This window comes from Narcine bancroftii, chromosome 14, assembly GCF_036971445.1.
Source record: "Narcine bancroftii isolate sNarBan1 chromosome 14, sNarBan1.hap1, whole genome shotgun sequence".
Classification (NCBI taxonomy): Eukaryota; Metazoa; Chordata; class Chondrichthyes; order Torpediniformes; family Narcinidae; genus Narcine; species Narcine bancroftii.
The window spans coordinates 31007648-31033485 of NC_091482.1; the positions used below are offsets into that span (position 1 = coordinate 31007648).

A 25838-nucleotide genomic window follows, 5' to 3' on the forward strand; every position below is an offset into this window, starting at 1 on the left:
GGGCGTGTTCCACATGCTGACTGGTGCCGCCCTTAAAACCCCCGTCTCCATTAACCTCCTATCGTTCCCCTAATACCCTCCTCCTGGCTGGGCGACAAACGGTATTGTTTTTTCCATATCGCTTTCTGCCTGGGGTTGGCTAATTCCAGAAATACCTCCCCTTTTATTGCTCCCACATCGTAAGGCCCCGTTGTCCATATCTGTGGGCTCAGATCAGAAAGATATTTGTCTAAGTCCCCGTGATCAATACTTTCTCCTTTTATGGGTCGGTCTCTTTCTACTTTCTCATTTATTACCCGGTCCCATGCTTCAATATTCAGTCTGACAAATTTCCCTCCCTCCGAGGTGGAATATCCCGGGACTTCCGTCTGCCTGTATTCACACCCCATTCCCTCCTTCACCATCGGTCCCAACTGTCGGGCGTGGTAATCTTTGGCAATTCCCAAGGTTACATGCGGTACACTTTCTAATCCTAAGTGGAACTACACCATTTATTCTTCCGACAAGATAACCATAGCAGCTATTCCCTCCTTTCCCACAAAGATAAATGGACAATGTATCATTTCTGTCTTCCCTTCTTTTAGAGAGTCCCACCTCTCCTCATACTCCAGGTCCGGGTGGATGGTATAGTTTAATGTTACATGCATGGGATCCAGTGGGTATTGGTACTCCCCATACTGGGGAATACTGGCCCTCCACTCAAAAAACTGTTTAATCAGACCTGGGCCTGGTTCGTCATACAGTAGTCGACTCCAGAAAATAATAACCTCCACAGAGTCTTCTGAAGCATTGATTGGGGTCATTAGTACAAACTGTCCTTCCCTCTGCATTGTGTCCCCTGGGCATGTTAACCGAAGGCCCTTCTCAGAACATTGTATGGTTATCCCCAGTTTAGTAAGAACGTCCCTTGCCAATAAATTAATGGGGCAGCTGCACAACTAGGACAGGTGCTCTGACCCTTTGTCGTCCAAATGTCATGTCAATGTTATCGGTATAGGGCTGTGTTTCCCTTATCCTGGAGAATCCTATTGTAGATAATGTTTTGCCCGAATATGTGCTCCCTGGGGGTTGTTTAATTACAGTCGTTACTGCTGCCCCTGTGTCAATCATAAATTCAACTTTTTCTCCATTCACCGTCCCCCAAATTTTCGGTGGCTCCCAGGGAGGCGTGATTTTTGATTCTCCAGGGCCCCATCAATAATCTAATTCAGCACCTTCCCAAATATCGTCGTCATACTGGGGTGCCTGTACTTGTTGATCACTCTGCCATCCCCCAATTTTCTGGGGCCGATCGATGTGTCCATCCCTACCCCTTGCTTGTCCACTTAAATTTCCTCCTCTTCCTCTATTACCTCTAAAAGAGGGTAATCCTATGCCCCTTCCTCTCCCAGCCTCTGGACAGTCCCGCTGGTAGTGTCCAGGATTGTGGCAGTGCCAGCATAGGGTATGTTCTCCTCTATACATGGTACTTAGTGGTCTTTCCCAACCATTCCTTTCTTGGGGTCCCAGATTTATCACTGGCCCCATGGCCTGTGGGACTATCTGTTGGGCCGCTAGTTTTATCCCTATTTGTTCTATGACTTTCATCAATTTATTGGTTGTCTTGTCCACTCCCTTCTGGGATGCACTTTCTGACTTAGCCTGTTCTGATTGACGATGTCGTTTGAGTGCATGGGTCAGGTGTCTTTTCCACAAGTCCTCTGGCATCGTCTCTAACCCCACAATGTCCCTTAATTTTGCTTGAACTGGACCAGGTAGTCCGTTTATTGTCCCATTTCGAAAATGAGCATTTCCTACGGGGCTATGGTCCGGTCTTTCTCCAGTCCCAGTTTCCCATAAGTCCCACGCTCGAGAGAGGTACTCATGCGCACCTTCCCCTTCTTTTAGTTGGAGGGTTACCAAGGTGTCCAGACTATAGGGTGTAGGGAATGCTTCTCTAAGTGCTTCCCAAAATCTATTTCAAAGTGGGTCAAATTCTATTTCATCCCCCAATTTTCCGCTTTTGAGTGTTCTCTCTATTTGCTTCAGGGCTCCTTCTGCCTTCATTTTTATCATGATAGTTCTGACATCTGCAAGTGCTAATTGTTTCTGACAGGTTTCTCGCTCGAAACAAGAAATCCATGGACCAGCCCCATTACTTAATGGAGGAAGTCTTTTCATTAGACTCTCTAAGTCCATTCGTGACCAGGGTACATACTTTTGATTTCCCCGCCCCGTGATCAGCAATGGGCATTCTGTTCTACCTTTACTCTTGGAATACATCTATTTTGTCCTCCCTGTTCATACACCTCTTCGTCACTACTGTCACTGTCCCCGTCAGGTCCTGATGTCTTAGAGTCGGAGGTATATCGTTCACGCTTGTCTCTAAGATAATTTCTTCAGTCATTGTCTAGTGGTTTCACGTCTTTCTCTTTCGTCCTAACTATGTCCAGGCGGGCATGTCTACTCTTCTCCTTCCCGAGTTCTCTTGTGCTACTTCCCTCCCATGGTGGGCCGTATCTCGTTTCCTCATCTGTACTACACTTTTCGTCCTTTGCTCCTATTACTGTTCCTCCTGTTTGGAATTCTGCTGACAGTGTTGTAGTTATCTTTTCCATTTCTCTCAATACATCTACCATTAATTCTTTTTGTTCCTTACTTATCTGCCCTAGCAAAATCACATCTTTGTTTAAGTTTTCAACGTTATCCTGAACCTTTTTCATGTTCCTTTTCTGTGTCTCTAAGTCTTCTTCTATTTTCTTGGATCCTGTGGGGGTCTCGATGTCTATAAATCCCCCTTTTATTTTAAGTAAAGGGGGCTGTATCTTGACTGACGTGTCCCCATTCCCGATGTTCCCGTCATGTCCCAGTGTTTCAATATCTGGATATAAGGGACGTGACTCCTGGGTCCCATCTGGGGTGTCAGGGGTACCTTGTGACTCAACGTATGCATAGGGTGGGGGTCTACAAGCTATTTCTACAGGGGCCATAATAGGTGGGTTATCAGGGAGACTAAATTCCTCGAATAGAGCTAGGACATCACGGTAACGCATCTCCTTGTCTCTCATCTTTTTTTGTGCAGACTCTCGATTAAAGATTTTCCTTTCTATGTCTCGTTTTGTTTCTTCCAGCTTATCTAAGACCCTATGCTTTAGAATTTTGTTTCCCTCACCTGTCAGGAACATCTCGGCGCTCCCGGGTAACCACCCCATCTTCCTCCAGCGATCTACACACTTTCAGAGAATTCTTTGTTTCTCCAATGCCTCTTTACTGGTATTTCGCTTCTCTAATTCCTGATTAATTTCCCTAATAACTTGGTCAAAGGTCTTAGCAGGCAACTGTGCAGCCATTGCTGCAGGGTCGCTTCCTAATGCCTCTCTTAATTTAGGTTCTTGTCCGTTTAGAGGATCTATGTTAACAAAAATCGCCTTTAAAAATGTCTCCTTGCAGGCCGGATGACAAAAGTTTTTTAGTGAAACAGTCTCTAAGTCTGGTCCTCCGGTGGACCTCAGACTGTCCTGTATACTCTGATTGCTCGTCCTCCACTCTCTGTTTTCCCAAAGAGGTCTGAAAATTAGGTTACAACTAGGAAACCAAGTTTTTGAGCTATATTTTTGTCCAGTTTCCCTGTACCAATCTATGAATTTACGTAACTTTATCTCCTTGGTGATGCTGGGAATACCTTCATTTAACTTGTCAAAAATATTTCAAATAAACCGTGTGTCTCTTAAGATTCTGTCAACTTTTTCATTGATATCTCCTACCTGATCCGGACACAGCTTTTGCAGTCTTTGGTCGTCACCCTTGTTCACCAGGCAGGCATCTCTGAGTACTCTTTTTGTCGTCTCAAGGTCTCTAATGTCCGCTGTGGTATTCCACCACGGCAAATTTGGGAAATAAATTCTTACGTTTTCAAGTGTACAGACATTATCATACCTACCGGCCATTTATAAGCGAGTCTTATACAATGGAGACCAATAAGCCTGAACCTTCGTTTTCTTTCAAAGCCCAACCTTCACGTGGGAGATTTCTCCTCTTAATAACCGGTTTAGGGCAGAAAACTCAGGTCTCCAATTGTTCTTAGACCACCTTCTCACTCTATTGGACTTTGCAACGTCACAATAAAGACTTTTTAAACTCTAGTAGTTTGTCGGCGAAGCACTTATCAAATGTCACTAAAACACCTTAAGGACTTTTATAGTTTTGTCTGTAAACACTTGCGTGTTACAATCCTGGCAGGTGACGACCTTCAATTATGATCGTCTAATTTGTCCCATCTCCAGTTCTTACTGACAATCATAAAGATTTTAAGAGAGAGAATTTTGTTAAAACAGGCTTCTCTGGACCTTTTTGTCAGCCAGCTGAGATGATTGTCAAGAAAAACAGAAACCGTCGTCTAGTGTCCACTCACCCATCACGTCGGGGTCACCAAATTGTTAGGTCTGCTTTGTTCGAGAATGAGTGAGTCAGACACCAGACTGAGTCGAAATCAAGATTCTTTATTACCGGATTGTAACACTTGCAACTAAGTGTTAGTGGAGAAGACGCATTCTCCCGATATCAGCAAGTGGTGTTTTTTTTATACCTCAGGACACGCACTTAGTAAATTATCAAACCATTACATTGTCCAATGAATAAGCTGTTGCTGCCCTTCTCTGTTAGTCTGCTGCACATCATCTTGTTATTGCCACACTTATCTTGACACCTGCATCCTGTTACTCCTTAGTACTAGGTGACTCCTTCTCCGGTCCTAACTCATGATGTTTTTACCTGACAAACTCAACAAGGCATTTTAAAAGTTTTACTGTGGGTCTGGACTCCCAGTGACGGCACCCCGACTTCCTCAGGGGGTCGCCGTTGGTCTCCCCCCCCGCATCTCGTTTTTTCACAAAATTACGAAGGAAAGCGATATGTTCAGATTGAAATGCTTCCTGATAAATTTCCAACAATGGAGTCGTCTTCCTGTGTGTTCCCTCCATTGAAATCAAAAGGCTTTCCAAATCAGGATCCACTTCTTGGGAACACACATCTTCTTCCAGAGAACAGGTAATTCCAGTGCTATCCTTCACTTGGTGAGTAGTAGACATTTTTTTTCCTGCTCCTACAGGCAGTCTTTGAGGTTTAGACACTGAAAGATTAAGCCTGAGGCTGTATCAAGTCGCCTCCGCCCCAAATCTTCAACTCTTCGAAAATGTAATTTCTTTTGCACTTGAGGTTTAATCTTTTTACCATTAATGGCCATAATAGTTCCTTAATACTTTACACTAAAATTTAAAAAGTTTAAACTTGAAAACAAAGGGTTAAAAAACAGGTACTTAAAAGTCTGGCCAGAGAGGTCAAGATTACATGTCTAGACTCTATGCTATCTTGCCACGCCCCCGTTCATCTTTTCTTAATAAATCCAGTTTCATCTAGTTTTACTATTTTTGGTACACAGTCGGCCAATCTGTTTGCTAATAGTTTAGCTATTATCTTATAATCTGAGTTGAGTAGAGATATTGGTCCATACGATGCTCGTGTTGGTGGATCTTTCCCCGTCTTTGGTATTACTGTAATTATTGCTGTTTTGCTTGAATCTGACATGTTTTGTGTTTCTTCAGTCTGGTTCATTACTTCTAGGAGAGGAGGAATTAATAAGTCTTTAAATATTTTATAGAATTCTATTGGGAGTCCGTCCTCTCCCGGTGTTTTATTGTTCAGTAGTTTTTTTTAATATATCCTGTATTTCCTCTATTTCAAATGATTTTATTAATTTGTTTTGCTCCTCTTCTTGCAATTTCGTTGGTTCAATTTTAGCTAGAAACTCATCTATTTTGTCTTCTTTCCCTTCATTCTCAGTTTGATATAGTTGCTCGTAGAATTCCTTGAAGTTTTCATTGATCTCCGTTGGGTTATATGTAATTTGTTTGTCCTTTTTCCTTGATGCCAATACCGTTCTTTTAGTTTGTTCTGTTTTAAGCTGCCAAGCTAGTATTTTGTGCATTTTTTTCTCCTCGCTCATAATACTTCTGCTTTGTCTTCATTATGTTCTTCTCCACCTTGTATGTTTGTAGTGTTTCGTATTTTATTGTCCGCCAATCCTCTTTGTTGTATCTTCCCTTGTTGCTAATTCTTTTTCTGTACTTGCTATTTTCCTTTCCAGCTGTTCTATTTCCCGATTGTAGTCCTTCTTCATCTTAGTTACATAACTTGTTATCTGCCCTCTGTATAAATTTATCTTTCACTGATTCCGTATTTATTTCAAAGTACATTTTAATTTGGTGCTCAATGAATTCTCTAAAATCCTGTCTTTTAAGTAGCATGGAGTTTAATCTCCAGCTATACGTTCTAGGTCGGATGTCCTCCCAGCTCTCTTGCTTATAACAGGGGTGAGTGATCCGATAACAATCTAGCTTTATAATTCCGTTTTTCTAACTCTCCCTTGGATGTGGGCTGACAACAGGAACAGGTGTATCCTTGAGTATGTTTTATGAATAATATGATTATTCCTTCTCCTTTGGGTGTTGTCTCCTCCATATATCCAAAAGTTGCATTTCCTGCATCGATTTAACCATAAATTTGGTTACTTTGTTCTTTCTGCTAGTCTTTTTTCCAGTTTTATCCATCTTTGAGTCCAAATTAAGGTTAAAGTCCTCTCCTATCAGTATATCCCCCTGTGTATCTGCAATCTTCAAAAAGATATCTTGCATAAATTTTTGATCCTTTTCATTAGGTGCATATACATTGAGCAAATTCCAAAATTCAGAATATATCTGACACTTTATCATTACATACCTCCCTGCTGGATCTATTATTTCCTCCTCTATTTTGATTGGTACATTTTTATTAATTAATATAGCTACACCTCTGGCTTTTGAATTATATGATGCTGCCGTTACGTGCCCTACCCAATCTCTCCTTAATTTCTTGTGTTCCACGTCAGTTAGATGTGTTTCTTGCACAAATGCTATATCAATTTTTTCTTTCTTCTGTAAATTTAACAGCTTTTTCCTTTTGATTTGGTTATGTATTCCATTAATATTTAAAGTCATATAGTTCAACATGGCCATTTCATACTTTGTTTACCTCTCATTTCCACTTCCTCATCACCACCTTTCCTCCTTATCCATTTCTGTTTTCTTTTTTTGAACGTACTGTAAGACAACACTTCTAAAACATAAAATATTTCCACTATTCCCACATCTAAAATTCCCTTAACCCCAAATGTCCCCCCCTCTCTGAGTTGCCCCTTGTCCTTTGCTGGGCAACCACAACTCCCCTCTCCATTTGGATTGTGAACCCGCTCGCAAGCATCAATTGATTTTGCAATGACTGTTATGTTATCCCACCCAACCCCCTCCAGGAAAGACTTTTATCTTCACATATATCAAAGCTCACCCTCTTTATTCCCCCCTTCCTTTCTTCCCTTATCTTCCCCTCAGTTCTTACTTGTACATTATTTTTCTTCTTTATATGAAGTTTGTCGTCATTCTTTGTTCTTGTTACATCTCTTATCTCTCTTTCTATTTTGCAGGTGTTCTACAAATTCTCGTGCTTTCTCCGGATCCGAGAACAGTCTGCTTTGCTACCCCAGGATAACAATTTGAAGGACCGCTGGATATCTTAACATAAATTTATAGCCTTTCTTCCATTGGATCGATTTTGCTGCGTTAAGCTCCTTCCTCTTCTTCAGGAGCTCAAAACTTGCGTCTGGATAGAAAAAAAATTTTTGACCTTTGTATTCCAGTGTTTTTTTTTGTCTTCTCTCACTTTTTTTCATTACCTTCTCCAATATATTTTCTCTTGTCGTATATATCAGGAATTTTACTAAAATGGATCTTGGTTTTTGTTGAGGCTGTGGTTTTGGGGCTAATGTTCTGTGTGCCCTTTCTATTTCCATTCCTTCCTGCATTTCTGGCATTCCCAGGACCTTGGGGATCCATTCTTTTATAAATTCTTTCATATCTTTGCCTTCCTCAACTTCCTTAAGGCCCACTATCTTTATATTGTTTCTCCTATTATAGTTTTCCATTATATCCATCTTCTGAGCTAACAACTCCTGTGTTTCTTTAACTTTTTTATCAGTTTCTTCCAATTTTCTTTTTAAGTCGTTAACTTCCATTTCTACGGCTGTTTCTCGTTCTTCCACCTTGTCTAATGTTTTCCCTATTTCTGTTATGATCAGCTCTAATCTACTCACTTTTTCTTCTGTACTTTTCATTCTTTTTATTTCACTAAATTCTCGTGTCAGCCATTCTTTTAATGCTTCCATATATTCTATGTACTGTCCATTCACATCTTCTATTTCTCTGTGCAGAGCTTGATGTTCTCCTTATTCTTCTGTTTCTGCTCTAGGGTTTGTGTCTTCTACTTCTCTTCCATGTATCTGTGTCTCTTCTGACTTTCTTGTTGGGCTGTTTGTCTCAGTTTGTTGGGTATTTTTTTTAATGGTGTCTTGATGTTGGTCCTCTTCTTCTGGGCTGGTTATCTGTTGTGTCTCTGGTTTCCTTTTTTCATTCTCACCCCTCCTGTTCCCGTTATTTTCTGTATCTTCCCGCTGGGAGCCCTGCTGTCGGGTCTTTCTCAGCTGTTCGTGCTGTAGAGTTCCATTCCACAGCTGGTCCTCCTTCCCGTCGGTGTTGTCTTTGTTGTGCGTATCATGCATGGGCGATTCCTTGTGCATGCGTGATTGCGCACCTCTGTTTGGCTCCATGAGCCATCTTTGCAGTCCTGCGTTCGGTGGGTCGCCACCCTGCGGGGTTTCCACTGACCTCGGGGAGTGGGCTCCTCTTTCCACGGCAGGTCCCTGCTTTTTCGTACAGGTAAGACCTTCATTTTTCTCTTCCGGCGTCTTTCTTCTTTTCTTCCTGTTGTTTTTGGCTTTTCTTTCTTTGGTGTCATTTCCTCCACACCTTTATTTTTTATTTTTTGTGATTTGTGTGTCTAGGGCTTTGTTTTTTCCTTATTTTTTTTCCTTTTCTGGAGAGGGCTACCGGCCACTACTCCATCACGTGACTCCTCTTGTGGATTGACACCTTGATGTGGTGGAGAAGCTTGTGTGGTCCTAAGATCCTGAGAGTGATGTCGTCTGGAGCTGTGCTCATGGTGATAAGGTCGTGGGTGAGATCCCTGACCAAGTCCTCAATGGTGGAACAGGTGAACGAAGTTACTCCAAACTCAGTGGTTGTGAAGGCAGATGAAGGCTGCAACAAATCCTTTTCTTTTCCAATCTTTTTATTATTATTATAATTTATAAACACATACAGTTCAAAGAGATATGAAAAATACATAGTAAATAATGAATTCTTCTTCTTTCTTTGGCTTGGCTTCGCGGACGAAGATTTATGGAGGGGGTAAAAAGTCCACGTCAGCTGCAGGCTCGTTTGTGGCTGACCAGTCCGATGCGGGACAGGCAGACACGATTGCAGCGGTTGCAAGGGAAAATTGGTTGGTTGGGGTTGGGTGTTGGGTTTTTCCTCCTTTGCCTTTTGTCAGTGAGGTGGGCTCTGCGGTCTTCTTCAAAGGAGGCTGCTGCCCGCCAAACTGTGAGGCGCCAAGATGCACGGTTTGAGGCGTTATCAGCCCACTGGCGGTGGTCAATGTGGCAGGCACCAAGAGATTTCTTTAGGCAGTCCTTGTACCTTTTCTTTGGTGCACCTCTGTCACGGTGGCCAGTGGAGAGCTCGCCATATAATACGATCTTGGGAAGGCGATGGTCCTCCATTCTGGAGACGTGACCCATCCAGCGCAGCTGGATCTTCAGCAGCGTGGACTCGATGCTGTCGACCTCTGCCATCTCGAGTACCTCGACGTTAGGGGTGTGAGCGCTCCAATGGATGTTGAGGATGGAGCGGAGACACCAAATAATGAATTAATACAGAGATATTAAACAATAATATTGCAGAATAAAAATATATCATAAAAAAATTTTAGATCAGTTTAGAGTATGAACTATCTCTAAAAAAAAATGATATAATTAATAAAAATATATAAAAAAAAGAGAGAAAAAAACCCCAAAAAGGAAGAAAAAACAAATCTGAATTAAAAACTTAACAAAAAAATACCTACCGATATAGCTAAACCACGCCGATCACTCCGATCTCATCTAACAGCCCAATTATCATACATAATCATAAAAAGAAAACAGAGCCAGATCAACTCACCACAAATGAAAATATTGAATAAATGGTCGCCAGATTAACTCAAACTTAGAAGGGGATTCATAGACAGAGTTTCTAATTTTCTCTAAATTTAAACATAGTATAGTTTGGGTAAACCATTGGAAAACAGTGGGAGGATTAACCTCTTTCCAATTCAATAGTATAGATCTTCTAGCCATTAGTGTAAGAAAAGCAATCATACGATCCGCAGGAAGAGATAAATAAGTCAAATCTATCATAGGTAATCCAAAAATTGCAGTAATGGGATGTGGTTGTAAATCAATATTCAAAACGGTAGATATAATGGAAAAAATTTCCTTCCAACAATTCTGTAAAGAGGGACAGGACCAAAACATATGTGTAAGGGAAGCTATTTCCAATTGACATTTATCACATATATGATCGATATGAAAATAAAAGCGATGGAGTTTATCTTTAGACATATGAGCTCTATGAACAACTTTAAACTGTATCAGTGAATGTTTTGCACATAGAGAAGAGGAGTTTACCAGTCGCAGAATTTTATTCCAATTTTCATTGGAAATATGAAGGTTGAGTTCTATTTCCCAATCATTTTTAAACTTTTCAAAAGTCCCAGAATTTATTTTTGTAATTATATTATATAATTTAGATATCGCACCTTTTGGAGGGAATTTTGAATATAGTATATCCTCTAAAACAGTCGTAATCTCCCGATTGGGAAAAGAGGGTAAAGTCGAAACTAAGAAACTCCTAATCTGCAAATATCGAAAGAAATGAGATCTAGGTAAATCATATTTCATGGACAATTGTTCAAATGACATGAAAGAGTTATCCAAGAATAAATCCGAAAAGCATGTTATACCTTTAACTTTCCAGAGTAAATAAGGTTGATCAATTAGAGAGGGATGAAAAAAGAAATTTAGTACAATAGGGGTTTCCAAGATAAAATGACTTAGGCCAAAAAATCTCCGGAATTGAAACCATATACGTAGTGTATGTTTAGCCATTGGATTATCAATTAGTTTATATAGTTTAGTAAGAGTAAAAGGGAGAGCAGCTCCCAAAATAGAACTAATTGAGAAATTTTGTACCAGTTTAATTTCTAAATTTACCCAATGGGGATTTAGAGATAATTCTGAATAATTCAACCAATACCTTAAGTAACTAATATTAATTGCCCAATAATAAATTCTAAAGTTGGGTAATGCCAATCCTCCCTCCAGTTTAGATTTCTGTAAATATTTTTTTCCCAATCTAGGATTCTTGTTTTGCCAGATATATGAAGACAATTTAGAATCGACCTTATCAAAAAAAGATTTAGGAACAAAAATAGGTATAGCTTGGAATATATATAAAAATTTAGGTAAGATCATCATCTTAATAGCATTAATTCGGCCTATCATGGATAGGGATAATGGTGACCAATTGGTAAGTAAACTACCGATCAGGTCCAATAGAGGGAAAAAATTAGTCCTAAACAAATCTTTGTTTTTTAGTAATCTTAATCCCTAAATATATAAAATAGTCTCTAGCTATTTTAAAAGGCAAACTATCATAAATAGGAACCCATCCATTAAAAGGGAATAATTCACTTTTATTTAAGTTCAGTTTATATCCCGAAAAATTACTAAATTGGGCTAATAAAGATAAAACTGCAGGAATAGAATTTTCAGGATTGGAAATATATAGCAATAAATCATCTGCATATAGTGATACTTTATGAATATCCTTGCAACGAATAATACCAGTAATATTGGGTGCTTCTCTGATAGCAATTGCCAAAGATTCTAAAGCTAAGTTAAATAATAAAGGGCTAAGAGGGCACCCTTGCCTGGTGCCCCGAAATAATCGAAAATATGGCGATCTTTGGGTATTAGTAAAAACCGAGGCAACTGGGGAATTATAAAGAAATTTAATTCAAGATATAAATATTGGACTAAAATTAAATTTTTCAAGAACTGTAAATAAATAAGGCCATTCTACTCTATCGAAGGCCTTCTCAGCATCTAATGAAATAACACATTCTGAGGACTTATGTGAAGGGGTGTAAATAATATTCATCAATCTTCGAATATTAAAGGAGGAATAACGATTTTTAATGAATCCAGTCTGGTCTTCAGAGATAATATATGGTAATATCTTCTCGAGCCTTGTCGCTAGAATTTTAGAGAAGATCTTAGAATCAACATTCAACAAAGAAATTGGTCTATAAGAAGAATATTCGGTCGGGTCTTTATTTTTTTTCAAGATTAGAGAAATCGTAGCTCTGTAAAATGATTGTGGTAGTTTATCCAATGTGATAGATTCATCAAACATCTTAATAAGCCAGGGAGAGAGAGTAGAAGAAAAAGCTTTATAAAATTCCACAGAATATCCATCGGGACCTGGTGCTTTCCCTGAGTTCAGTGAGGAAATAGTATTATTGATCTCAGAATCTGTAATGGGTTTACTTAATTCTAAGTTATCTTGAGGTAATACTTTTGGGAGTTTCAAATGTTCTAAAAAATTAAACCTATTACTCAGGTCTTGAGGGGATTCTGAACTATATAAGGATGTATAAAAATTTTGGAAAGATTGATTTATCTCTTCCTGGTTAACAGTCAGTTCTCCATTCTGTTTGCGAATCTCCACAATTTGGCGTCTAACTGAAATATTCTTCAGTTGATTAGCCAACAGTTTACCCGATTTCTCACTATGCACATAAAAATCAGATTTAGATCTAATTAACTGGTTTTCAATCGAAGATGTAAGTAACAAATTATATTCCATCTGCAGTTCAATTCTTTGTTTGTAAAGTTCTTCAGTAGGATCAGTCACATATAGAAATATGTCAATGTCTTTAATCTTCTCAACCAATAGATGAGTCTTGTTTTTGATGCATTTCTTCAAAGCAACTGAGTAAGGAATAATTTGACCACGAATATAAGCCTTGAATGTATCCCACAATATTCCATAAGAAATTTCCGTAGTGTAATTTGTTGAAAAAAAAAGTTAATTTGTTCTTTCATAAATTTAACAAAGTCTAAATCTTGCAATAATGTAACATCAAAACGCCAGTGCTTAATAGTAGAAACAGAGTCTTTGAATTTAAGAGAGAGTTGTAATGGAGAGTGATCTGAAATGGCTATAATGTCATACTTACAAGCAGTTACAAGTGAAATAAAACGTGAATCAATAAAAAAGTGATCAATTCTCGAGTACGAGTGGTATACATGAGAAAAAAAGGAAAACTCTTTATCTGTCGGGTGAAGAAATCTCCAAATATCAACAGCTCCGGAGTTAGTAAGGAAAGAGTTAATATATGTAGCCGATTTATTCGGTAGGAACTGTGAAGGTTTCGACCTATCTAGCAGGGGATTCAAACAACAGTTAAAATCCCCACCCATTATTAAATGATATTCATTTAGATTGGGTAAAATAGTAAACAAAGATCTAAAAAACTCAGGGTGATCTACATTCGGGGCATAAACGTTAACCATGACAACCTTAATATTGAATAATAACCCAGTAACCAATAAAAATCTGCCGTTAGGGTCTACAGTGATGTCATGTTGAACAAATGTAATAGAGGGATCAATAAAAATAGATACACCTCGAGTCTTAGAGCATGAGTTGGCATGAAATTGTGGGCCTTTCCAAGATTTAAAAAAACGCAGATTATCCTCCTTCCTCACATGAGTCTCCTGTAAAAAAAAAAAAAATAACCTGTGCTTTCAGTCTCTGGAATACTTTAAAGACCTTCCTCCTTTTAAACAGGTGGTTTAAACCATTAGCATTCCAAGAGACAAAATTAATGTTTTGATCCATTACTTAGGTCAACCCTCCAGTATATAAAGGGTTAACCAAAGCAGGGACCCATGCACCCGGAAGAAGAATTAAGATATAAGGAAGGACCGGAAATGACGACGCGTCAGCCATATCTGTAGTTCTAAAAAAAATCAAGAAAAAACGAAAGAAAATGAAACATAAAAACCCCTGAAAGAAAAACAAAACCCACCCCCCACCCACAAAGCCCCCCATCTGACCAGAGAGCGATCAGAGAAAAAAGAAGAAATAACACTAAACCTACCCCCATGTCTTCAGATGGCAGCTCCTAATATTAAGGTAAGATCCACCACCTAAACTTATAAGAAGGATAACTTAAGCTAAAATCAAATGCTAAATATTGAAAAAAAAATATTTAAAAAGAAATAAAAGAAAAATCGTAATTGTGTAGTACCTGCTGATAAAACAAAGTCATAAAGAGTTAAATCATTTTAAAATTACTTTATGGAGAAAGACAAAGAGAAAATGGCGAATGTAAAAAAAATAAACCGCGAAAAGTTTTAATAAACAAAGAATAAAAAATCGCCATTTTCAGTAACTCAGAAATAAAATAGTAAAGAATATAATCATATTATTAGTATAGATTCTTTGGCTTGGCTTCGCGGACGAAGATTTATGGAGGGGGTAAAAAGTCCACGTCAGCTGCAGGCTCGTTTGTGGCTGACAAGTCCGATGCGGGACAGGCAGACACGGTTGCAGCGGTAGTAGGGGAAAATTGGTTGGTTGGGGTTGGGTTTTGGGTTTTTCCTTCTTTGCCTTTTGTCAGTGAGGTGTGCTCTGCGGTCTTCTTCAAAGGAGGTTGCTGCCCGCCAAACTGTGAGGCGCCAAGATGCACGGTTTGAGGCGTTATCAGCCCACTGGCGGTGGTCAATGTGGCAGGCACCAAGAGATTTCTTTAGGCAGTCCTTGTACCTTTTCTTTGGTGCACCTCTGTCACGGTGGCCAGTGGAGAGCTCGCCATATAACACGATCTTGGGAAGGCGATGGTCCTCCATCGCCATATATAGATTAATATAAAATTAAACATACACTTATATATTAAAAAAAAAATTCTCACAGAGGAGAAAAAAAAATATAAAAATGTGTTAGAGATGAACAGGATAATTAGAGCTACAATGATCTATTACTTTTCGAATGGTCAGAAATCAGAGTCTGACTATTAACCTGAAAAAGACCGATATTTACCGCATTTTTTATCGGTCACTCGGGCTGAGAGGTCGCGCTAGACGGGAAATTAGCCGACAGGTAATTCCGTGCTGCAGACACGGAGTCGAATGTTTGACGAGCTTGGTTCTCCGGAGAAATTCTGAGCCTCGCAGGATACAGGAGCGCAGGTTTCAGTTTCTTCTCAAAACATTCGGACATCAGATCTTTAAACAGTCTTCGAGCCCGTACTACCTCCGGACTAAAATCTTCATAGGCTCTTAGACTAAAGCCACAAACAGTCACTTTTCCAAATCTTCTGGCTGTACGAATCAATCTATCCTTTGTACTCACGTAGTGCATACGGACCATCACCACTCTGGGTTTAGAAGCTTCTTTTAATAGCTAGGCTGCAACAAATCCATCAGCTCCAATCATCTGGGTTTCCATGCCATTGAAACTAGTTGGTCGATTTGTGAAGTATCTTGGAGTGCAACATCAAGTACATGTTAAGCAAATGCACACACAGGCATCTTTGTTCTGTCAGAACGAAGCCTGAGGGATAGCCACGACCATACTTACTGGAAGTGAAAAATGCTTTGTGACTTGGTTTTTATTATTTAATTTGAGGTTCCTTATTTGCAATGTTTATAACATTATCCAATAGTTGCCAGCTTTGTGGTTTGTACTTTGACCACAATACAGTATTCCTTTTGCATTGAGAAGTCTCACAACCAACCGAAGAAAGAATTTCTTCTTGTACCAGGATAATTGTGGGAATCTATTTTGGTTGGAAGGAACATTCTTAACTTGCTAGTTTGGGAAGACATTGAAGGCAATTTTAGGGCCTTACTCAGTAAAAATATTTTGTTCCGATAAACCATAAACTACAACCATGGCTTTTTAAAACTGGTTTGCTTCTGTGTTAAGTAGGTTTATGCCAAGGATGGCCAAACCATGGCTCTTGAGCCACATGCGACTCTTTGACATGTAATGTGCGGCTCGCGGAAATATGTTGGCTGTTACAGACATCATAAAAGCCGGTACTCACAATGATAGGTTTAGTGTGTGCGGTTTGCAATCATGTGATTGTTGCAGCTCTCCAACATCTGATGTTTATCTCATGTGCTCTTGCGTTAGGCAAGTTTGGCTTCCTTCTTCTTTATGCCAACAATTCCAGTGAATAACTGATATGCTCCTTCTGATACTCTAAGGTGGCACACGAGTCTCATTCAATTTGATTCAGAGGTATTGGTTTAACACTGACTAATGAAGCTGGAATAGTTGGATGATTATCGTTCACGTTAGCCTCACTCCCACTGAGAGAAACTAAAGTGAGCATCAATTTTTGTGAATAAATAACACAGTAGCCTCTAATTTTATCCAATGTTGATTTAAAGTCTGACTTCAGAAAGTTGTGCGCACAAAACCTGGAATATTGGGTGAAATATTGAGAGGGTTAGTGCCTTCTTTTAGTTAAGTGACACTAAAGCAAGATATCTCTTTATATTTGGGCTGAATAGCTGTAGTACTTTCTGCATTATAACAGTGCTGTGTTTAAAAGATTTCTTTACTGTAAACTGCTACTCCACCTCAAGGAAGCGTATGAATACACATGTCTTTATTTTACCCCAGGGCGATGTCTCTGAAACTGTGCGGATCTTTTTTGAACAGAGTAGAGGTTTCTCCCCTGCTCATAAGAGTATCATGACGATTCAAGATGTTGATGCAGCTCTCACTCAGCTTTCTAAATTGACCAGGGAAGAAGATCAGCAGAAGGAGCTACAGAGTATTGCTTCAAAGTAAGTCTTTGTGTTTTCTCCAATGTCTTCTAACCTTATTTTGAAACAGGGATGCTAACACATTCAATTCTCAGATTTGCACAAGTTTCTCCACCTCCTCTGTGATGACAGTCATACATGAAACTGAATGATGACATTAACCTGGATGAAAGGCCCTAAAGTTGCTGAATTGCACCAATCAATATGTTTCCTGGTTTAAAGTAAAGCTGAATTTCAGGTGGGTGTCGTCCCCAGCATTTGCCAGGCGTAATGTTAAATTGGATGATTCTTTAAAAAGTGTCTTTTTTAAAAACCAATTTTAATAGTGGTGGCTTTAAGGGGGTTTCCTATACACAACATTGATGTGTCATTAACGGTGATTCAAAAACTTGTGGAGAGTCTGTTCTTGACTCATATGTCATCATTTTTGAGGAGCCCCCACACACGAATATATTATCATTAAAGACATCTGCCAGGCTTCTGTTCACTAGTTTCTCAGATTGAAGCTCTGAACTCTAACAGAAAGGTTTGGTGCACATAGCCCATAATGTTATTAATGAAAGGGCCTAGAAAATGCTGATCTGACATGTGGATGCATAATAATTATCTTGGTGTTTTTTCAAATTAATGTTGTGGAGATATTGTTCAATGTTAATTCTGCTTGCATTGATGGCAGAATGTAAGCATAGTTTGTAATTTGCAAAGTTGATTTTTTTTTTAATATGAATTCTGAGATATTTTGCAATTGGCTCTGGAATTAAAGCAAAAGAACCAAATTTCTTTATTTCTTTCCTTCATGCTTTTTCTCCCAATCAATTCAGTACCTAGCTTGAGGAAAGATTATTTGGATTCTTGAGAAGTATTCTGCCTGTCTTGATCCGCTTCTGTCTCTTTGATTCCTTTTTAAGTTGGTTCTTGGCTCTCCCATTACTGGCATAGGACTTTGAGGGGGGTCTTGATGGTAAAGAGCTCAGAATCAGAATTTATTGTCAAGAACATGTCACAAAATTTGTTGTTTTGCAGTACCATTACAGATGCAAATATTAAAGCAATAAATTACATTAAATATATATTAGTGAGAAAAGAGAAAGTGAGGTGGAGTTTGTGGATCATTGTCTATTCAGTATTTTCTGATGGCAGCGGGGAAGAAGCTGTTTTGGTACCATTGGGTGTTCTGTTGAGGCTCCTGTATCTCCTTCCTGATGGTAGCAGTGCGAAGAGGCCATGGCCTGTGAGGTAAAGATAGGCTGTTTTCTTGACACCATCTCTTGTAGGTGTCCTTGATGGAGTGAATACCAATGCCCGTGATTGTGCTGGCAGAGCACACAACTCTCTAGTCTTTTTCTGTCTTGTGCATTGGCACCTCCCTACAGACAGTTAGAATGCTCTCCATGGTACACCTGTAGAAATTTGCTCTACTCTTTGGTGACATACTACATCTCCTCAAACTCCTCCCGAAATGCAGCCGCCTTCGTAATTGCATCGACGTGCAGGCCCCAGGACCGATCATCAGAGATGCTGACACCCAAGAATTTGAAGTTCTTAACCCTTTCCACTTCTGACTCTCGTTGACGACTGGTTCATGTTCCATTTTCCCCCTCAAGTCCACAAGTAGTTTCTTAATTTTGCTAATGTTGAGAACAAGGCTCAGAATAAATAAAAACTTCCCATCAGGATTTCATTAAGCATTTGAGTCTTGTGCCTTCATAGGGTCTTTCTCACCTCTTCTGAAATGTATTACCTGACCATGTTCATGGGCAAGCAGAGGTGGTGATGTGATGTACATTTACTGAGAAGTTTTAAACTAACCTTTTGAAAGGAAAGTGACAAAAACATGGAACCGAAAAGTCCATTTGGCCCCTGATGTTGTGCCGATCTACTCAACAATCTGAACCTTTCCCACCTCAAATTTTTATTGTCTGAGGCTTTTAAATGTCCCTATTGTACCAGCCGCCACCACCACCCTCGTAATGCATTCCAGACACCCAGTATTCTGTTTATTTAAAAACAAACTTGCCACTGATGTCTACTCTCAACTTTCCTCCCCTCACTTTGAACAGTTTTCCTCTGGTGTTTGCTACTGTTGGTCTGAGGAGAAAGGTGCGGGCTAGCCACGCTATATATGCCTCTCATAATCTTGTAGGCTTTTAAGTCGCCTCTCATCTTTCCTTGCTCCTAAGAGAAAAATCCCAGCTCTGTTAACCTTGGCTCATAACATGCATTCTCCAATCCAGAGAACATCCTGGTAAATCTCCTCTGCACATCTTCTCCAAAGCTTCCACATTCTGCCTATAATGAGGTGACCAGAACTGAACACCATTTTTCCAAGTGTTGTCTAACCTGAGTTTTATTGAGCTGCAACATTTTCTCATGGCTCTTGAACATGATCCCCCAACTAATGAAGGCCAGCATACCATTAGCCTTCTTAACTGCCCTATCAGCCTGTGCAGCAACCTTGAGAGCTCTATGGATTTGGACTCTGAAGTCACTGTTTTTCCAAACTGTTAAGAACCTTGCCATTGACTATGTTCTCAACCTTCAAGTTCAACCTTCCATATTGTATCACTTCACATTTATCTGGATTGAATTCCATTTGCTACTTCTCTGCCCAACTCTGCATCCTTTCTATCATGTGACCTACTACAACTTCTATTCCATCTACAACATCTCCAACATTGTGTCACCAGCAAACCTACTTACCCATCCTTCCACTTCTTTGCCCAGATCCTTTATAATAATCACAAAGAGCAGGGGTCCCAAATAGATCTCTGCGGAATTCCACTGGTCACTGACCTGCAGGTAGAATTCGTTCCATCTACTACTATCCTCTGCTTTCTGCAGGCAAGCCAATTCTGAATCCACACCGACAAGGGTCCACGGAACAAATGTCTCATGTCTTTCTGAATAGCTCTACTATCAAGCACTTGATCAAATGCCGTATGAAAAATGTATATACGCTACATCTACTGCCCTACCTTCAACAATACCTTTTGTCACTTCCTCACAAAAACTCATGACCGGCCCCTCACAAAGCTATGCTGACGATCTCTGAGATACTATACCTCTAAATGCTTGTAAAACCTATCCCTAAGAATCCTCTCCAAAAGTTTTCCCACCACTGACATAAGACTCACTGGTCTATAATTCAAAGATTCTCCCTGTTATTTTTTTTTAAACAAAGGGACTACATTTGACATACTCCAATCTTCTGGTAGCTCCCCAGTTTCCAGAGAGGATGCAAAGATAATTGTCAGCACCCCAGCAATCTCTTCCCTTGCTTCCTGTAGTGACCTGGAATACATCTCATCCAGTTCCCGGGACATTAATCTGATTGTTTTAAAGATCCAGCACTTCCTCTTTCTTAAGGTCAACATGCTCCATCACAAACGTTTGTTCTACACTGACCTCACATTGACCAAGGTCCTTCTCTCTGATGAATTCTGAAGCAACGTATTCATTTAGAACTTTGCCTGCCTCCAGACACATGTTGCCTCTTTTATCCTTAAACAGCTCTACCTTCACTCTAGTGGTCCTTCTGATCTTCACGTATGCATAAAACACCATGGCACTTTCCTTAATTTAACTCTCCAAGGCCTTCTTGTGCCCCCTTTTAGCTCTCCTTAGTTCTTTATTAAGTTCCTTCCTTGCTACCATATCATTTTTATGAGCCCTTCATGACTTTTGCTTCCTTAACTAGCTGTTTCACCTCATTTGTCAATCATGGTTCCTTATTCCTACCATCTCAATGGTCCGTGCAAGTGGGCCATAAAAATCCTCCATGTTACTTCTCTGCTTTTCCCCAGAATACCAGTTCCTAATTTGCCCTCTCCAGTTCCCGTCTAATTTGAACATAATTAGTCCTTTCCCAGTTAAACACCTTTAACATTTAATCTCATCCTCTCTTTGTCCATTGCTATGCTAAAGGTCCAGGAGTTGTGGTCACTGTCACCGAAATGCTTCCCCATCAAGAGGTCTGTCACCTGACCAGGTTCATTATCTAGTACTACATCCAGTATAGCATAATCCTAGTTGGCTTGTCTTCATACTGTGTAAGGAATCCTTCTTGAATATACCTGAAAAATTCTGCCCCATCTATTTATCTTGCCTAAGGAGGTGCCAGTCAATATTTGGAAAATTGAAGTCTTCCCATAACAAAAGCTGTATTATTTGCGCACCATTCCAAAATCTGCCCACTGATCTGCTCAGTCCTGAAGACTATTTGGAGTCTTGTAGACTATTTCCAATAGTGTGATCGTTCCTTTAGTTTCAGACCTCCGAGCACACTGACGATCCCTCCACAGTGTTCTCCCTTTCTGCAACTGTGTAACTATCCCTGATTAGTACTGCTACTCCCCCATCCCTCCCTCCTGCCTTTCTACCCATTCCGAAACATCTGAACCCTAAGTACCTGCATCAGCCAGAACTGTCCTTCCATCAGCCAAACCTCTGCAATGGCCACAATTTCATGTACAGATCCATACTTGAAGTTCATTTCCTTTCTTCCTAATACGTTTTTGTGTTGAAATAAACACATTTCAATCCTTCCAGCTCCATTTATGTTCCTTCTATTGCTTATCCTTCCTCAAAGTCTCATTACACATTGTATCAAGCTTTCCACCATCTTGGAGGAGTCACGTGATGGAGTAGTGGCTGGTCGGGGAACTCCAGCCCTCTTCGGAAAAGTTTTAAAAAAACACAGAAAACACAAAGGCAAAACACAAAAATTAAAATAAAGTGAAAGTAAAGGTGGGAAGAAAATGGCAGCGAAGAAAGAAAAGCCAAAAGCAATGGGAAGAAGAGAAGAAGAAAAGACGTCGGAAGAAGGTGAAGGCCTTACCTGTCCGAGGAGGCCCGCTGTGGAGAGAGAAGCCCGCTCCCTCAGGTCAGTCGAAGTTCCGAGCTCGGAACTACAAAAATGGCTCGTGGAGCCAAGCAAACGTGCGCAACCGCGCATGCGCAACTGCATGCGCGATGTGCAAGACAAAAAAAAAACACTGACGGGAGGGGGCACCAGCTGAGGAGTCGATCTCCACAGCTGAGAATGACAGCCACAGCACAGCAGCAAGAAGAGAACATAGAAAACAATGAGAACAAGAAAGAAGAGAGTAAAAAGAAATCAAGGAAGCAACAGATGATCAACCCAGAGGAAGAAGAAGAAGAACACAGAGAAATGGAAGAAGAAGGGAAAGGCAAGACAATGGATATTTTTTTGTTAAAGAATATATGGAATCAGTAAAAGAATGGCAATCACAAGAATTTAGTGAAATAAAAAGAAGAATTAAAAGTACAGAAGAAAAACTGAATAGATTAGAGATGGTCATGTCAGATATAGGAAAAAGAGTGGACAAGGTGGAAGAACGAGAAACAGCCGTAGAAATGGAAGTAGAGGACTTAAAAGAGAAATTAGAAGAATCTAATAAAAAAGTTAAAGAGGCACATGAGCTGTTAGCTCAGAAGATAGATATAATAGAAAACTATAATAGAAGAAATAATATAAAGATAGTGGGCCTTAAGGAAGATGAAGAAGGCAAGAATATGAGAGAATTTATAAAAGATTGGATCCCCAGGGTCCTAGGAAGACCAGAATTACAGGAAGAAATGGAAATAGAGAGGGCACATAGAACTTTAGCCCCGAAACCACAACCGCAGCAAAAACCAAGATCCATTTTAGTAAAATTCTTAAGATATACAACAAGAGAAAATATATTGGAGAAAGCAATGAAGAAAGTAAGAGAAGACAAAAAGTCACTGGAATATAAAGGTCAAAAAATTTTTTTCTATCCAGACATAAGTTTTGAACTCCTGAAGAAGAGGAAGGAGTTCAATACAGCAAAAACGATCTTATGGAAAAAAGGATATAAATTTATGTTAAAGTACCCAGCGGTACTTAAAATAGTTATTCCAGGGCAACAAAACAGACTATTCTCAGATCCAGAGGAAGCAAGAAAATTTGCAGAACAACTACAAAACAAGCAGAGATGAAGACATGTAACGAGAGCAAAAATGACCACGAACTATATATATGTGTGTGTGTGTGTGTGTGTGTGTGTGTGTGTGTGTGTGTGTGTGTGTGTGTGTGTGTGTGTGTGTGTGTGTGTGTGTGTGTGTGTGTGTGTGTGTGTGTGTGTGTGTGTGTACATGAGCGTATGCGTATTTAAAGGAAAAAATATAGAGTATAGATAAGAATTAATAAGGGAAAGAAAGGGAAGAGAGGAAGTAAGGAGGGAATTAAGAGAGTGACCTTTGTTGTATATGAAAATTGGAATCTTTTCTGGGGGGCTGGGTGGGGACGAGTTACGGAGACTGCAAAATCAGTTGACGCTTGCGAGTGAATTCGTAAATCCAAATGGAGAGGGGAGTTGTGGTTGCCCGACAAGGGATAAAGGGCAACTCAGGAAGGGGAGGGGATAGTGGGGTTAAAGAAATTTTAGATAGGGGAATAAGGGAAATGTTTGATGTTTTAGAAATGTTGTCTTATAAAGTGTTCAAAACAAGAAAGCTGAAATGGATAAGAAGGAAAGGTGATGATGAGGAAACGGAAAGGAAAGATAAACAAAGTATGAAATGGCTATGTTGAACTATATTACTTTAAATATTAATGGAATACATAACCAAATCAAAAGGAAGAAACTGCTAAATTTACTGAAAAAAGAAAAAATTGATATAGCATTCGTGCAAGAAACACACTTAACTGAAATGGAGCACAAGAAATTAAAGAGAGATTGGATAGGACATGTAACAGCAGCGTCATATAATTCAAAAGCTAGAGGAGTAGCTATATTAATCAGTAAAAATATACCAATTAAAATAGAAGAGGAAATAATAGACCAGCAGGGAGATATGTAATGATAAAATGTCAGATATATTCGGAGTTTTGGAATTTACTCAATGTATATTCACCTAACGAAGAAGATCAAAAATTTATGCAAGATATTTTTTTGAAGATAGCAGACACGCAAGGGAACATACTAATAGGAGGGGATTTCAACCTTAATTTGGATTCAAAGATGGATAAAACTGGGGAAAAAAAATTAACAGAAAGAACAAAGTAACCAAATTTATAATTAAATCGATGCAAGAAATGCAACTTTTGGATATATGGAGGAAACAACACCCAAAGGAAAAGGAATATTCATATTATTCGGGTAGACATAAAACATACTCAAGAATAGACCTATTCCTGTTATCAGCTCGCATGCAAGACAGAGTTAGGAAAACAGAAAATAAAGCTAGACTATTATCGGACCACTCACCCCTGATATTGACAATAGAGTTAGAGGACATCCCTCCAAGAATGTATAGATGGAAATTAAACTCCATGCTACTTAAAAGGCAGGATTTTAGAGAATTAATTGAAAGACAAATTAAAATGTACTTTGAAATAAATACAGAATCAGTGAAAGATAAGTTTATACCATGGGACGCAATGAAAGCGTTCATCAGAGGGCAAATAATAAGTTATGTAACCAAGATGAAGAAGGACTACAATCAGGAAACAGAGCAGTTGGAAAGGGAAATAGCAAATATAGAAAAAGAATTAGCAATGAAGGAAGACACAACTAAAAGAAGACAATTGAGATAAAAAAATAAAATATGAAATACTACAAACATACAAGGTGGAGAAGAACATAATGAAGACAAAACAGAAATATTATGAACTAGGAGAAAAAAACACACAAAATTCTAGCATGGCAGCTTAAGACAGAACAAACTAAGAGAATGGTATTGGCATCAAGGAAAAAAGACAAACAAATCACATATAATCCAACGGAGATTAATGAAAACTTCAGAGAATTCTACGAACAATTATACCAAACTGAAAACGAAGGGAAAGAAGACAAAATAGATGAATTTTTAAGTAAAATTGAACTACCGAAATTACAAATAAATAAACAAAATAAATTAACAGAACCATTTGAAATAGTAGAAATACAAGAGATAATAAAAAAACTACCGAATAATAAAATACCAGGAGAGGATGGATTCCCCAATAGAATTATATAAAACTTTTAAAGATTTATTTATTCCTCCCCTCCTGGAATTAATTAACCAGTTTGACAAAACACAAAGCTTACCAGATTCATGTAAAACAGCAATAATTACAGTAATACTAAAGCAAGGGAAAGATCCACTTGCACCAGCGTCATATAGACCAATATCATTACTTAACACAGATTATAAGATAATAGCTAAACTATTAGCAAACAGATTAGCAGAGTATGTACCTAAAATGGTAAATCTAGACCAAACTGGATTTATTAAAAAAAGATGCACAACAGACAATATTTGTAAATTTATTAACTTAATTCATGCAGTAGAAGGAAATAAAGCTCCAACAGTAGCGGTGGCTTTAGACGCAGAGAAGGCCTTTGACAGAGTAGAATGGAATTATTTATTCAAAGTACTACAAAAATTCAGTTTACCAGAGAAATATATTAATTGGATTAAAGCATTGTATAAGGGGCCATTGGCGAAAGTGACAGTAAATGGATCTATATCAAAACCATTTAAGCAGATCAACAAGGCAGGGATGCCCACTATCGCCCTTATTGTTCGCGTTAGCCATAGAACCACTAGCAGAACTGATAAGAACAGAAAATAAAATAAAAGGGATAAAAATAAAAGACAAGGAATATAAAATCAGTTTATTTGCAGATGACGTTATAGTATACTTAGCAGAACCAGAAATATCAATAAAAGAATTACATAAGAAATTGAAGGAATATGGAGAAGTGTCGGGATACAAGATTAACGCAAATAAAAGTGAAGCAATGCCAATGAATAATACGGATTTCTCAAAATTTAAGAAAGAATCACCATTCAGATGGCAAATGCAAGCAATACGATACCTAGGTATACAAATAAATAAAAATCTCGGCCATCTATATAAACTCAATTATTATCCACTAATGAAAAAATTACAGGACGACTTAGAGCATTGGAAAGACTTACCACTAACACTAATAGGAAGGATAAACTGTATTAAAAT

The 25838-nt window shown here is 38.9% G+C and overlaps 1 protein-coding gene across 5 annotated transcripts in view; it reads left to right on the top strand.

Annotated features, from left to right (window-relative positions):
- Positions 1–25838, top strand: part of lig3 (ligase III, DNA, ATP-dependent) — a 131427-nt gene that overhangs the window by 43615 nt on the left and 61974 nt on the right. For all 5 annotated transcript variants that reach the window (XR_011348698.1, XM_069910904.1, XM_069910906.1 and 2 more), the window contains exon 6: positions 16704–16870. Coding sequence is in view for 4 of the 5 variants with exons in the window: in XM_069910904.1 (XP_069767005.1) it covers positions 16704–16870 (167 nt within the window). In the remaining variant the exon portion in view is untranslated. The remainder of the gene's footprint in view (positions 1–16703; positions 16871–25838) is intronic.